A 16,028-nucleotide genomic window follows, 5' to 3' on the forward strand; every position below is an offset into this window, starting at 1 on the left:
ACCTGAAGATCTTAAGAAAGCACAGGCATATCTCTGGGGAATGCGTTCCAGGCAGTGAAACCACATGTGCAAAGGATGAGTGACAAAGAATGGTGAAGGGAGAGGCTAGAGAGGGCCCAGAGACCAAAACCATCATTTAGGACATTGGCTTTTACTGGGAGATGGAAACCGCTGTAGATCTGAGCTGAGAGAATGACACAATCTGGCTTGTATTATGGGGATTATTGTGACGGCTGTGCGGATCAGGGGAACAGGATGATCAGGGAAGCCCAATGGGGAGGTTACTACAGTGGTCTGGGTTCAAGTGACTGGCAGTCCTCCTCTTGGCATTTGCCCCCTTGTGTTGTCCCCCTCCCACAGTGTACCAGAGTTGGTCTGTGTGACCAACAGAATATGGTGGCAGTGACAGTTATATTACTTTCGAGATCAGGTTTTAAAAAAACCATGCGGCTCCCATCTGCTTGCCATTCTCCTGGATCATTCACTGGGGAAACCAGTGACCACACTGTGAGCTGCTCTGTGGGATGGCCCACGTGGCAAAGAACCTAGGCCTTCTGCCAGCAGCCATGTGAGGGAGCCTGGAAGCAGTTCCTCCAGCCTGTCTAGCCTTCAGACACTGCAGCCTCACAAGAGAACAAGTCAGAACCTCCCAGAGCTGTTCCTGGATTCCTAACCTTCAGAAACTGAGGTAATAAGTGTCATTTTGGCTGCTAAGTTGGGGCAATTCGTTACAAAGCAATAGGTTAACTAATATGATGACCAGGTGACAGTAAACAGAAGTGGTGAGAAGTAGTTGGACCCACAATACATTTTAAAAGAATTTGGACAGGTGGAGCTTGAGATATTACGACATCCACGTGGAGTTTATGAGTCAGGCAGTTGTAAAAGTCAAGGTACAGGAGAAGTCGGCAATTAAAGCCAGGAGCCTGGTTAAGTTTGAAAGCATGAGTAGAACCAGAAAAGAGGCCCAGGTACTGAGCCTGGGGGTCAGCACAACTGTTAATGACTAGGCAGAGGTGGAGATGGGTCCCCCAGTAAGAAGACAAAGCCAGGGTGGAGTGTTCTAGAAGACAAGTGAGGAGCTTTCGGGAGGAAGAGTGTGTTCACCTGGGCACTTGTACAGCGAGGTTGGTAAGATGAGGAAAGAGCCAATCAATCTGATGGTGCTGGCAGCCCTCTTATGGGGACGGGAGTCAAGTGGCGGGGAGGAGAGTGGACTGGAATGGCAGAGAGAACGGGAGGGAGGAGGGAACGACTATATACATCTCTTCAGGGAGCTTTGCTTAAGGTGCAGATGTTGGCTGGGAAGGGACATGGAGTTTGGAGGCGGCTGTTATCCTGGTATGGTTGTAAGCTGATGGGAACTCAGAAGGGGGTTAGGGGTGATATCCATGGAGACTTTAAGGACGCCTCCAAGGTTCTGAACCTTCCCCTTGAAGGGTGGACACAAGAATTCCTGACATAGGCATGGCCCTCCCTGGTGGGCTGGCCTGGAAGGTACAAGGGCAGGCTGTGTGGCCCTTGGCCTAGATCAGCGGTGGGGAACCTTTTTTCTGCCAAGAGCCATTTGGCTATAACATTTCAGGGCCATACAAAATTATCAACTTAAAAATTAGCTGTGAAAAAAGCCCCTACATTTATTGAATTTTGAGTCCCACCTCTGGTTGCCTTGGCAGGGCAAGACCAAATGACTTCCCGGGCTGGACATTCCCCATCCCCGGCCTAGGGCCATGGGCATAGTCCCCTTGCTGGGACACTGGGGGAAGATCCAGGAGATGTTTCATGTAAAACCTGACTGCTGGAAGGCAAAGAACGACTTTGGCTTCTTGGACTTGGTTTCATGGTGGAATTTATTGGGAAAAGTTAGTGTAAAAAACATTCAAATTCATAAAATTTAAATAAGACAGTAAAATTATACCTTGTAGCTATAGTAATCGCTATATTAATCACAAATAAGGTAAAGTCTAAATTATTGCCTAAGCAAACACTATTTTGTTAGGCTTCTGTTGCAAGCCCAAGGCAGGAAACATTGTGATTATTAGAAGTGAGCCCAATGATGTATTTGCATTTGAAGCTGAACAAAAGGAAACAAGCATGTTCTGATTATGGCATCACAACATTCTGGCCTGAAAAAAGCAACTTTATTAATATGTCCCGCAGCAGAGCACATTAGTAACTGTAACCATGCATTAAAATTCCCATTTCATGTCATAGAGTAATGTTTTCTTCATGATACATTATGTTTTACGTGGTTTGTCCCTCTCAGGACCTTTCTAGGAGCGTTCCTTCTCTGGGCACAGCTTTCTAAGACACCCAGATTGTTTGCCCTGGGACATCTTTGGCATTTAATACCAGCCAACTTGCCAGGACCCAGGGCTGGTAGAAGGCCCCTCCCTGAACAAAGGGTGAGTCAGATCTCCCCTTCTCTCAAACCCTAATGCCACGCCACACCACACAACTTAGTCAAGAATGTTACTAACAAGTTAATGTGGGATTCTCTTTGGTTATGGAATTTTTATTTTTATTTAAGCTTATAAAAAATATAGCTAGAAATATGCTCCTGAATTCTAAAAGTATTTGTGACTGATTTAAACACAAATACGTCCTTGCGAAATTCACCACCTGGCCAGGTTTAAAATCTGCCTATTTCCCTGTGGAATCTAACATCAGTGCTCTACTTAGCAAATACATCTGAGTGAAGAACAGCCCCAGGGGGTGGGGGCAGCTGGCTAGGGCAGCCTTAGATGCTATCCATGGCTCTGAACTCGCTGAGGGCCTGCACAGGGTTCACGTGCTTCTTCTGAGATGCCCGTTTAATCTTGGTCTGTGTTTCATCCTGTTTCTCTCTCTTCACCAAGGGCTTTTTCTCAGGTGCCTTCATCTTCCACGACACAGCTGGGAGGTTGAGGGAAGCCATACCCTGAGATTTCTGGTATTTGGTGGATGCCACATAGGATGCCTTCACTGTCTGCACCACGGCATTCATCAAGTTCTTGGCGGCCTGGATCAGAGACATGGCGCTGTCCACCTAAGAGACACAATCATAGGGTGGTGAGGAGCACAGGCCTGACCTCCAGCCCCCCCACTACTCCGCCTCCAGGGATGGGCAGTAGCCCTTTTACTAATTAGCTCTCTCCCAATGGCTGCCTGCTCTTATCTAAACACCCCGAAAATGCCTGTTTCAGATCTTTTGTAAGGCACCGTCCCCAGCCTCTCAATAAAAAAGAAAAAAAAATTTTGTTAATATTTTTCCATTGCTTTTTCAGAGAGTGGAAGGGGGGTGGGGGTGGGGAGAGAGAGAGAGACATCTATTGGTTGCCTCCCACACTCGCCCCGGCCGGGGCCGGAGACTGAGCCTGCAACCAAGGTACATGCCCTTGACCGGAATGGAACCCAGGACCCTTCAGTCCAAGGGCCGATGCTCCAACCACCGAGCCAAACCAACTAGGGCCAACAAGTTTTCTATCCAGGATAACTGACTAAAGGCCGCCTCCTCCAGCTTGTTTAAGTGAATAAAAAACTCACCACTTCCAGTTGTGCCCAGGGGCACTGACTCTGTAGGGTGAGCAAATGGTACCAGTATGTATAACATACAAAGTTTCTTTGAAAGGAAATTCTATGGTCACAGCAGAAGCCAAGGGAAATTACTGGAGCCCAGCACACTGAGCGAGACCACCTCTTTACCCTGCCGTAAGTGACAAGAGGTCCAGAAATGTGACATGGTAAAGAGACAAGGCAGGATACTACTCAGCAGAGCAACCGAGGTACAGCCCTTGGCTTCCAAGGAACAGACAGGGATTTCCACTGCACACCTTTCCAGTGCAGGACAGGTAAGGAGTTTATGTGGAAAAGGCCAGAGCCCACCAACCACTTCTTTTCACAGATGATACTTACTCCAGAGACGACGAGCTCCCCACCAAGGTTTTGTACCTCGGCCTTGACTTTGCTGCAGATGTTGAGCTGGTGGCAGTAGAGGGCGATGCGCTGCAGGTAGGCCAGCAGGTCCTGCTTGCAGGCTGAGTCTGGACACTGATGGGAGAATAGGTTTAGCACAGAGCACCCCAAACACACCCACCCCCGGGGGCTATTTCTAAAGCTCTCAGTATGCCACCAAGAGGCTTCCTTGTTGGAGCAAAGGGCATGGGAGGTGAGTTACCCAATTACCTGGGGCAGTTACCTAGGCTACCCTCTGCTTGGACCCAGGCCCCTGAAGGTGAGAAAAAGCCTCAGCAAGCAAGAGCCTGGTTCTAGAGAAAATTCAGAGTGCTCTGAGCTCAGTAATAACCCTCCCAATGGCTCTTCTCTCAATTATGATACACTAAACATCTGAGGAAAGGAGAGGTTCACTTCAGGCAAAGATGGAGGATGAGTGAATCAAAGTGAGAAAAAAGCACTTGGGGTGGTGAGGCCTTGACCAGCACTGGGAAATTCAAAGGCAGCCACTGCCCAATTCCTGTCTTGCTGCCAAAGCTCAGGGCCAGCTTCAGAAGCTTTACACAGAGAAGGAAACAGAGCACCTCTGAGTATTTACCGCAAACACTTCCCTCTGTGAGACTGGGCACAGTGAGCGAGCGCGTGGTATAAACAGACCTGTAGACCACGCTGGAAATTTTGAATTTTATTCCAAGAAGCTACAGGAACACAGCAGAACCCTATCGGACTCATTTTAAGATGGTTATGTAGGAGGTAGGAACCATGTTTTCTGACATATCAATACAGGGAATGAAGGGGTTTATGAAGGCTGGGTAGTTGAGAACCCAGTGCTGAGGACACAGATGTCTGTTCCCAACTGGGGCACATTAGCCTGCTTCTATGAAGTGAATCCACGGGAAGAGGCACTCACACACCTGGGGTCAATGTGCTAGGCTTGCAGAAGCAGTACCTGCTCCGAGCTGAAGTTCTGAAGAGAACTAACAAGTCACCAGGAGAGGTTAGTTTTTAGCTGTGACTCAGGACAGGCACACCTGCTCCAGATGTGCGCTCTAATGAGAACTGTTACGGCCGCCTGAGTAACAGACCAGGCTCGGCTGCCTGAGACCCAAAGTCCCACATGGCAAGTCTGTCACTTACATGGTCTGCGATGGTACGGCCAAGTTTATCCATCCTGGATCCTGCCTCAGCAATTTTCTTGGCAGCACTGATCACATCCGATGTATTTTTGAGCGGTCCTTTACCTCTGAGAGAAGGAAACAAGGATTATTGTATGGAGCCCCTCAGAGCTGGCGGTGGGTGGAAAGAGAAGCCGGTCCTGCGTGTCCGAGGTGACCTGTGGGGAGGAGAGCTGCCCTTGTGCAGCTGGTGGGGCCGGGTGTGCTCACCGGGTGAAGTCAGTCATCTCCATCATGATCATGCACATCTGCTTGGCCAGCACGATGATGTCGTTACCACTGTCATCCCATTTGGACACTTCAGCATCCAGCTTGCTCTTTTCTTCCTGGAAGCTGGCCACCTGTTCCGCAATCTTTGCTTTTTGCTCTTGGGGAAGCTGAGCCATGATTGCCTAAAATAAGCAGCACAGAAAGCTCTTACATGAAGAGAATATGACATTCTCACAGTACATTACCCAAAAGCGTTTTCACCAAGCAATTATGGCATAGGCAGGATAATGCTTTAATAGGTTTCATTTTGCCTGAAGGGCCATTCCCGACCCATTTTTAAGAATAGTTTTAATGTGGAGGCAAACAAAAAGGGGTACAGGGCTAATGTGATCACACTTCTGTAGAAGTTTCATCCTGTCTCCTGCCATGGAGAGCGGAGATGAGCAGGGCTAATGCTTGCAGCCCCTTCCCTGGTGGGCCCTGAACAAGCATTTCCTGTGACTATATTGCATCTCTAATTTTTCAAGGCGAACTGAAAGTGGTTTTAGAATGTAAATTTTAAACTATGCAGGCAGAGGACCTACTGAGGAATATATATTCTGTATATTTCAGTGGCCATTTAAACCTTATCAAAGCAGCACCTAGAGGCCTCATGCTCCCCCCGCGCCCCCCCAGCCTCCCAAAGTGCTCATGACTGAGTGGAACCTAAAGCACGAATGCACTCACTGTTCAAAATGATTTCTGAGAAGTAAAAAAAAGACTCCTTAGAAATATTTCTTGGCATCCTCCCCAAAACATAAATGCTATTGATTGAAGATTTAATGACTGAAAAGAATGGAAAGGCTCTGACTTTCTTGAATATCCCACTGTTATTTTTTTAAAACCATAAATAAATATTTCATACCCATGGTACTACTGATATGGGCAAAGACAGCAATCCTTTGATTTTACAATCCTTTTAACAAATGTTGCGTTGATTAGATCCTAGGGCTCTCCTGATGCAGGACTTGGTCCTAAACCAAAGCCCCAGGGCACAGCTGAGGCCCACTGTCCTGCTCCAAACTGAGGAAACACTTTGGAGGAACCTACAATTGACTAGCAGATACCACAACTTAGGTTAACTTCCATCCTACTGCCAGGAAAAAAAAAGGGGAAAACCAGGTTCTCAATACTGAGAGAATTTTCCTGGAAAAGAAAAGCTAAGACCTGAGAGGGACAGGGAAGGTCTGCAGAACAAGTTTACTGATTCCTTACCCGGGCACTCTGGCCAGCTATCAGCTGATCATCTTCTGTCTGGACGCTTGTCCTACTTCGGACATCAAAGTCTTCTGTCTCAAAGTCAGAGTCATCCAGCTCCTCAGGAGTCTGCCACCAAGAGAGAGATTATGAGTCAGACACAATGTTGGGCCTCTAGCTGTCCCGAGCCTCTCAGCCGACACCCTGCCTGATATATGAACACCCAGAATTCTGGACTTTCATGTGCAGTATTCCAAACAGGTGTGGGTAATAAAGCTAAAAGCACTCATCGTTCGCCTGAGACCCTGCCTCACTGATGCACATGTGGGCAGTTTGTCCAACAACAGTAAGTGAGGTCACCACATTTTTAGGGCTTCAATTCCCACCCCTGAGTTAAGATTCACTCTTCTTAATGCTGCATCTAAAGACGAGAACTGTCCTGGGTAGAAAAGGTATTGTATTAAAAATAGAGTTATTTTGAGAGATTCAACATGGCGGCAGACTGAGTGGAAGCTACACTGACCCTCTCCCAGGACCAAACTGGAATTACAACTAAAATAGACAAAAACCATCCTGAATAATCAAATACAACTGAAGACGAGCTGGGGAGCACCCTCACAACCAAGCAGGAAAAGTGGAGACGCCATAGAAACTGGCAGGAAGTGCGGAGGCGAGAGGGCTGGCTGGGCTCCCACAGGCAGCAGCTGAAGGTCCGGAGGGTGATCTCAGCTGTGGGGGTTCCCACTGAGGACTCTGGGGCCTAAACCCCAGGCTGGGCTCCCCAGCCCAGAGCATCAGAACTCAGAAAGGTGCCCACATAACATCTGTCTGCAAAAAGCAGCAGGGTTTCTCTCTGCCAGGGAGAGACAGCTGGAAATGCAGGCACCCTCTTAAAGAGCCAACACACAAAGTTTCATGTGCAGCCACTCACCTTGGGCTCCAGCAGGGGGAGGACAGAGAGGACTGGACTGGAGCTGAGAACCTAAGGTTGTGGGTTCTGGAGATAGAGCTCAGAGGGCACCTCCCTGGATTCCTGTGCCCAGTCATTCCCCCATAGGGCAGAGGACATCTTCATCAGGAAATCTGCTGCTTTTGCGTGGGGGAGGGGGTAGCAGTTGCCCCACCCTGCTGGAAAACCTCTCACCCTACCCTGTGGAGTTTCTACAGCCTGAGGCTTGTTAAGAGAATCAGATTAATCAGCCTCCAGGCAGAGGCAGACCTCAGAGTGCTTTGAGTCTTTGCCTGATCTGTTTCTGGACCTGGGCCTTGGAAAAGCACTCTTGGTGTGCATCTTGGTCCTGTCCAAACACACTCAGCCCCAAGAGAGGGGACTCAAGGTGTGGGTTGTTGATAGCTCCAAACAGGGTACTCTGGGCCAGTCAAAAAAAGCGTCTGACACTGGCCTGCACCAGAGACCTTCCAGAAAGACTGAGAGTCCTAGCAGGCCTACCTAATACATAAAAACAAACCCAAAGAGGCAGCCAAAATGGGGAGACCAAAAAGCAAGCCCCAAATGAAAGGACAAAAGAATTCTCCAGAAGAAGAGCTAAATGAAATAGAGATATGCAATCTATCAGATACAGAGTTCATAATACTGATTGTAAGGATGCTCAACAGCATGAAAAAAGGTATGGAAACTGTTAAAAATGACCAGTCAGAAATGAAGAATGGCATAGCAGAAATAAGGAATAAACAGATTAGAGGAAGCTGAGGACTGGATCAGCGAATTAGAAGACAGGGTAGAAAAAAAAATCAGAGATCCAAAAAGAAAAACAAAACAGGAGGACAGTCAAAGGGAGCTGTGGAACAACATGAAACATAACAGTATTTGCATCACAGAAGTCCCAGAAGAGGTCAAAAGTAAGCAAGGATTAGAGAACCTGTTTGAAGAAATAATGGCAGAAAACTTCCCTAACTTGGTCAAGGAAAAAGTCACACAAGTTCAGGAGGCACAGAGAGTCCCAAGCAAGAAGAATCCAAAGAGGCCCATGCCCAGGCACATCATAATTAAAATGCCAAGAATCCAAGACAGAATATTAAAGACAGCAAGAGAAAAGCAATCTGTTACCTACAAAGGAGCTCCCATAAGGCTGTCGGCTGATTTCTCATCAGAAACTCTACAGGCCAGAAGGGAATGGCATAAAGTATTTATTCAAGGGAATGCAAAACAAGGATCTGAAACCAAGACTACTCTATCCAGCAAGGCTATCATTCAAAATAGACGGTGAAATAAAGACCTTTCCAGACAAAAAGAGGCTAAAGGAGTTTATCACCACCAAACCAGAATTGCAGGAAATGTTAAAGGGACTGCTGTAATAATAAGAAACAGAGATAGAAACATAGGCATCAAGAATTAAAATGGCAATAAATAAATACCTATCAGTAATAACCTTAAGGACTTTAAGGGAGAGATCAACAGCAATACAGTAATAGTTGGGGACTTTAACACCCCACTGACTTCAATGGATAGATCTTCCAGATAAAAAGTCAACACAAATAGTGACTAAATGGCACACTAGATCAGATGGATTTAATTGGTATTTATAGAACATTCCACCCCAAAGCTGCAGAATATACATTCCTCTCAAGTGCACATGGGTCATTCTCAAAGATAGACCACAAGTTAGGAAACAAAACAAATCTCTACAAGTTCAAAAAGATTGAAATTATATCAAGCATCTCAGATCACAATGACATAAAATTAGAAATCAACTAAGGTAAAAATACTCAAAAACATTCTAACACATGGAAGCTAAATAGCATGTTATTAAACAATGAATGGGTTACCAGTAAGATCAAGAAAGAAATCAAAAACTTCTTGGAAACAAATGAAAATGAACACAGAACAACCCAAAATCTATGGGACACAGCTAAAGAGGTCCTAAGAGGGAAGTTCATAGTACTGCAGGCCTACCTCAAAAAGCAACAAAAATTTTTAGTAAACTGTCTAACCCTACAACTTAAAGAATTAGAAAGCTCCCCTGTGAAGCCATCTGGATCACGGCTTTTGTTTGCTGGGAGTTTTTTTATTGCTGCTTCAATTTCATCAGTTGTTGTTGGCCTATTCAGGTTTTCTGATTCTTCCTGATTCAGTTTTACATAATCTCACTCATATGTGGAATCTAATAAAATAGATCCAGAAACATAGAAGCATGAACAGACTGATGAATCTCAGTGGGATGGTGGGGGTGGGGGTGGGGGTGGGGGAGTCGGTGGGGAGAGATTAATCAGAGAACTTCTATGCATATATGCATAACCCATGGGCACAGACAATAGTGTGGTGAAGGGAGGGTATCAATGGGGGGAAAAAGAGGGGGATATCTGTAATACTTTCAACAATAAAGGATAATAAAAATGCCTCCCCCAGTAGAGATATTTTATACAACATTAAGCAGATTCTTATAACTTTCCCAACTTTACAACAAAAAGAACATTAAATGAATTAAATAATACTGGGCCTTCCCTTAGGGTACCAAAGGCTGCTTTGAAGTAAAAATAGACAATGGATTTTTATGTAGTTTTTTTCCTTTGATAAAAGGAATGTGGCAGGTAAGGTCTGAGTCAATACCAAAGGGACTGATTAGTGGTCTAGCTCTACTTTAATTATGAAATAAAATTCTTATTTTGCACAACCTTCGGCCTTGCATGATCAGCTGCTGACTTGAAACATAATGTCTTCTGGAAGTTATCAGTAAGGGGGGAGCAGCCGGAACAACTGCCTGTGACAGGAGGGCATGAGGCAAGTCCCTCATCTGCACCAGGACCTAATCCAAGCCCAGCCCCAGGATTTGGGGGAGGATGTGTGAGAAAGCATCTGAAACTGCCAGGAGTCTGTACATGTGCAACAGCCAGGCCTGTCACATGAGATATCAGTAGGCCATAGAGAGCACGTCAATGCAAGATCCTGGGGTCTCTCTGACTTGGGAGCTACCATTGCCCACTTTAATCCTTTCAGAGCTGGAAGACAAATCCAAGCTGCCTGTCTGCCCCCAAGATGTGGTTTCCCACAACCCTACTTGCTTCCCCAAGATGGAATCAAATTTGTAAGCATCTCCTGGAGAGTGTGCAGTTTCAGCCCACTTAAATCCCCAAAATCACTGACCTCCTCTTCATAATTAAGGTTCCTTTTATTCTATTTCTAGGTGTCTGTCCGCATGGAAAGACCTCTGGAAAAATAGGGCTGCGTTCATTGCCACTGGTGTATGTGACCAGAGATCCCTTCACACCACTGAGACATGGCAGCTGGGTGTTAACTGTGATTTCATCCAGGCCTCTGCCTAACATGGGTCCTTCTTTAGCAGCAGCAGGATTAAAGAAAGCAAAAGCCTCCACCAGCCCCCACCCCTAACATGTCCATGCCATTTAATGGGGCCTTCAGGAACATCCATCAGCCAACCAGGCAGTCCCTGAACAGTTCTTTTTCTTTCTCACCCCAGAGCAGAGCAGTCTTGCCGAAGAGTTTCTACATATAAAATGGATCCAGCCTAATGCAACTACTTTCCAGCTGACAGTCCAGCAAGGTTCTGCAGCTACCAGGCTGAGGGGGTAAAAAGTGAGCAGGAAGTCTGACTAGAAAACCATGAAGGTGTAAATGTAACTCCTCTGACCCACCTAGATCAACAGCAAAGCAGCCACCTATGCTGTAGGCAGCACCTGGCCCAGGGCTAGGGAATGGCCATGCACAGGCCCTGCTCACAGCTTCCAGAGCCACACGCTTAATCTCAGAGCACCATGTGAAGGATAACTGCGATGGGAAAGGCATCTCTGAGAGCCAGGCCTAGCATCCTGGGGATGCATTACAGAGGGGTTGGTAGCTTCTCAAAACCTATTATGCAAACCCTGAGGGGGCCCTGGACACTCTCTCAGATGGTGAGAACTGCTGCTCTCTCAGAGATGGGTCACATGGGGCCCTGAGCAGGTGGCACTTCCATTCAGTTATGGTGAGAGGGCGCAATGCTTGGTCATGCGCCAAGGAACATGACCAGGGGCTGCCACACTCCCTCATCCTCACCCTGAACACACTGGGGATTTGGTATCCTGCCTGTGGCCCCTTCAAAAAGAGAGGCTCCAAGTGAAGAGTAACTTCAACCTGCATTAAGGAAATATTCCCTCCTCTGAAATTAGCTGAAAAGCCTTTATTTTCTGTAGTTTCTAACTCAAATGGAAGCCTCCTATTTGTAGTGACCGTTTGCTCTGAATCAAATCATCAAGGCCAACTCATACTAGCTCCTGTTCTCAGCCTGAGTTTGGGCTCTAACTTGCAACTAAAAGTCATTTTAGACAACATAATTAAATATATCTCATTCTAACAGCTTTTAGATTCATGGTTTTAATATACTGCCAACACATCTGCTGAGTTCCAGAATGATGCATTGTGTTCAAGTTTAGCAAATGATAAGAGCTGTTAAAATGTCTGAAATGCAGTTACTCACCCGTATCATCAACACCGCTTTCCTGATGTCCCGGATGCCATCATACACCAGGCGGGAGGCATCGATAAACTCATTCTCATCCATGGGCTGGGCGGGGTCTGAGCTGAGGGCTTCCACAGCCGCTTCTACTTGCTCAGTGAAACGTGGCATAACTGCAGAGAAAAGAGGCAAGGCATGGCAGATCCTGCTGGCCCAGCAGACATCATTCTATTAGCCCTCCCTAAGTCTACCTCACTCATACAGAAGGAGGCAAGGAGTATGAGGAAGAGCCTCTGCTTCTACCTATGTGAGAAATATTTATGGTTGAAATAAATTAAATGACGTATTTTATAAAGACTCCAAGCATTGTCTTTATCTCTGACGAGATTTTACAATAAAGGATTTGGATGGTTGATAACCTGAAGTGACGTTAATTTGAGAACTTAAGAATGGGACCCTCCTTAATTTAGTATTTATTCACTAACAGGAGACTTAACTCAAAAGTTCATCTTAAATAATAGGTTCAGAATTATTCCCATCAGCCCTGGCAGGGTGGCTCAGTTGGTTGAATGAACATCCCATGCACCAAAAGGTTATAGGCTTGATCCCCAGTCGGGGCATGTGTGGGAGGCAACCGATCAATGTTTCTCTCTCTCCCTTCCTCTCTCTCTAAAATCAATGTAAAACAAACATATCCTTTGTTGAGGATTAAAAAAAGAATTATTCCCATCATTAATCATGGGACCCACATGAAGGAAATGTGTTTGAGGCCTTAATTTGGATGACCAACTTTTCTCACTAGTATGACGTCCACCTAGAACTCTTGTCTTAAGACCAGTCCTGATCTCTTACTTCCCACCCACAGGGCCTGGACTAACAGGATGGCCTAGTCCGCCTGGGCTCTCTCTGTGTGGGGAGCACCAGTAAGGCAGGAGTTCCCATACCTGTGTTTGAGAGAAGCTTGGTGGCTTCCAGCACCTTCTCTGTGTAGACCCCTGGCTCATAGTTGTCCATTTCTGAGGTGACCACATGAATGACCCGGGCTGCCCGGCCTCGGATTGCGCCAGCTGTGCGGTCCAGCCCATCCACATCCTTCTCTTGGAGAGCAATGACGCATTTGTTCACATCTTCCAATATGTGATTCTCTGAGGAACAAGCAAAAACTTAATGAGGGAGAAGGCCTTTCACAAGATGACTTTTTTTGGCCTTGAAATTTTTTTTTTTTCAATCATAGTTGGCACATAATAAATACAGTGGCACCTCAGTTTTCAAATGTAATCTGTTCTGGAAGACCGTTCGAGTTCTGAAACGTTCGAAAACCAAGGGATTAACAGCTGACAGCTAGACCTCAGGATCTTGACCTCAGTGGAAGCCACGTGGCATGTTCGACTTCCGAGGCGTGTTCGAAAACCAAAGCACTTCCAGGTTTACGGCACTCATAAAAGGAAATGTTCATCAACGTAGATGTTCGAAAACCAAGGCACCAGTATATTAGTTTCAGGTGTACAACTAATGATTAGACATTTATATAACTTACAAAGTGATCACCCCAAATAAGTCTAGTACCCACCTGACACCATATGCAGTTATTACAATACTGACTATATTCCCTGTGCTGAGAAGGGAACAATCATTGTAAGCTGGCATGTACCATTCACAGAGAGCCTGCTTTATGCCAGCTACAGTGCCAGAAGCTTTACATGTATCATTTCACTGAAGAGAACAGATTAACTGTTGGATTAACTGTCCCACAGAAACTCAACCTGGAGTCACCTCCAAGAACAAAAATCTTTATTCCAGGTTAAATAAAAGAAAAAGAGGCCCATCTGTAAAGCATAGTTGTTCTATAAGCCAAGTAGATGATTCAGAGAACAGAAACCTCAAGAACTTCTCTTGCCCAGCTGGGCGTGGCTCAGTTGAGCATCGACCTAGGATCCAGGAGATCAAGGTTCAATTCCCAGTCAGGGCACATGCCCGGGTTGCGGAATAGAGCCCAAGTAGGGGGTGTGCCAGGGGCAGCCAATCAGTGACTCTCTCATCATTGATGTTTCACCTTTCTCTCCCCCTCTCCCTTCCTCTCTGACATCAATAAAGATGTATTTAAAAAAAAACCTTCTCTTTCCCTTAAATTTCACTGACCTTACATCTCAAAGTCTAAATTACAAGAAAAACTCACTGTAAAAGAAAAGTTCAGCGCCTTATCCCTCCCTCCACTAGATGCCAATAGCAGCCAGCACAGCCCTATGGAACAGGAGAAGGGGCTGGAAAGCAGGCTGAAGCCTCTTCTGGAGGGCACTGAGGTAGTATACCCAAGGGGAAACTTTTGGCAACCCTCTTAAGGGCTGCAAGTGGCCTGTTGTGATATTTGTGGAAATCCCTGAATTCTGTTAAGCCAACAAGTGGCTCCTACCAGTCACAGCGCTGGAACTGGAAGACCCACCAAAACAATTTTTCCTCAAAGCAAAAAGGCTGACACTGGATCTCTAAGAGTTAGGAGTTCGCTTCAACCTCATCGATAACAGCAATGTGGAGACAACCCAAATGTTCAAGAGCAGAGTGGATAATAAATTAGGGGCGTTACACAGCTGTTAAAGTGGATGAGGCTGATCTGTAGGAGCAGATGCAGGATGGGAAAGGGAATCTCTCTCACCCAGAGACCACCAGCAGACAGCCAGAATGACAGGGCTGCCACATTCCACGGGGTGGGTGGGCAAGGAACACAAAGGAATGTTCCCAGGTTATCACCTAGCCATTTCCTTCCTGCTCAGAAAGAAGTTTTCTTCAAGACATGTAAATAACTCTTAGTGTCAAAGACATGCCCGCTCCCTTAAACCAAGAGAGTAGGCACAACAGGTGAAAAACTAATGGTCCCAGTCCTTCTGGAAGAGGCAGAACAATTAGTAGAAATGTAATCTGTTTAAGAAGCACATCTGGTCATTTTTCTGCCAGCCCTGGCTACCTTACGCTTTGACGTGGCATTATCCAGGATTAGTTTCTGATATAATCCACTTCCAAAGCCAATTACCTTCTTTCACAGCCTGTGCTAAGAGTCACATTATATGTGACAATGTTTGGACAGGAGAGAACAATAAGCTTCCCCTCTTAAGTACCCCAAACAAGTGGTCATGATATGCTATTTCCTTTCATCACAAGTACTCAGCAGACCTAGCAAAGAACAGAGCCACCATGATGCCCTGCCTTTGTGCTTCAGGATCCCCTGTAGGTCCCAAGAACCAAGGCCCTCCTTTTTGTAGTTCCCAAGAGACTGCAGGCAGGGACTCTAAAAGGATCTTTGTTCTAAAACCATGAGTATAATGAAATAAGATGAAAAAAATCACAAGAAAGAAAGAATGATGTGAACAATTACAATCCAAAAGAGATCTGGTAAAAACATCTTTGCTATGAAACTAAACATACTCTTACCATATGATCCAGCAATCACATTCCTTGGTATTTATAAAAAGATGAAAACTTATGTCCACATAAAAACCTGCACATAGATGTTTACAGCAGATTTATTCGTAATTGCCAAAACTTGGAAGCAACCAAAATGTCCATCAAATGGGTGAACAGATAAATTGAGGTACATCTAGACAATGGAATATTATTTGGCACTAAAAAGAAATGAGTTATCAAGCCCTGAAAAGATATGGAGGAAACGTGAATGTGTATTACTAAGTGAAAGAAGCCAGTGTGAAAAGGCTACGTGCTATATGATTTCTACTATATGACATTCTGGAAAAGCCGGAACTATGGAGATAGTACAAAGATCAGGATTTGGAGAGAGGAGGGATGAACAGAGCATAAATTTTTTTCAGGGAGTGAATACTCTATATGAAAACCATATAATGTAAACCACCAAGAGTGAACATTACTGTACGTTATAGACTGTGGGTTATTCGATTTTAACAAATGTGCCACTATGCTGGGGATATTGAAAATGGGAAAGGCTGTGCATGTGTGGAAGCAGGAATGAGACAGGAAATCTCTACCTTTTAATTTTGCTGTGAACCTAAAATTGCTCTAAAAGTCTTTAAATATTAAACAATCAATAAAATTTTTT

The 16,028-nt window shown here is 45.5% G+C and overlaps 1 protein-coding gene across 1 annotated transcript in view; it reads right to left on the minus strand.

Annotated features, from left to right (window-relative positions):
• Window positions 1-1,832: 1,832 nt before the first annotated feature.
• Window positions 1,833-16,028, minus strand: part of CTNNA1 (catenin alpha 1) — a 174,360-nt gene continuing 160,164 nt past the window's right edge. The window contains exons 12-18 of the mRNA XM_081134979.1: window positions 12,910-13,110; window positions 11,987-12,138; window positions 6,573-6,683; window positions 5,319-5,500; window positions 5,071-5,176; window positions 3,895-4,029; window positions 1,833-3,028 (exon numbers count right to left, since the gene is read on the minus strand). Coding sequence (XP_080991105.1) covers window positions 2,741-3,028; window positions 3,895-4,029; window positions 5,071-5,176; window positions 5,319-5,500; window positions 6,573-6,683; window positions 11,987-12,138; window positions 12,910-13,110 — 1,175 coding nt within the window. The 3' untranslated portion in view covers window positions 1,833-2,740. The remainder of the gene's footprint in view (window positions 3,029-3,894; window positions 4,030-5,070; window positions 5,177-5,318; window positions 5,501-6,572; window positions 6,684-11,986; window positions 12,139-12,909; window positions 13,111-16,028) is intronic.

Source organism: Miniopterus schreibersii, assembly GCF_964146895.1.
Source record: "Miniopterus schreibersii genome assembly, chromosome: 4".
NCBI classification, from domain to species: Eukaryota; Metazoa; Chordata; class Mammalia; order Chiroptera; family Miniopteridae; genus Miniopterus; species Miniopterus schreibersii.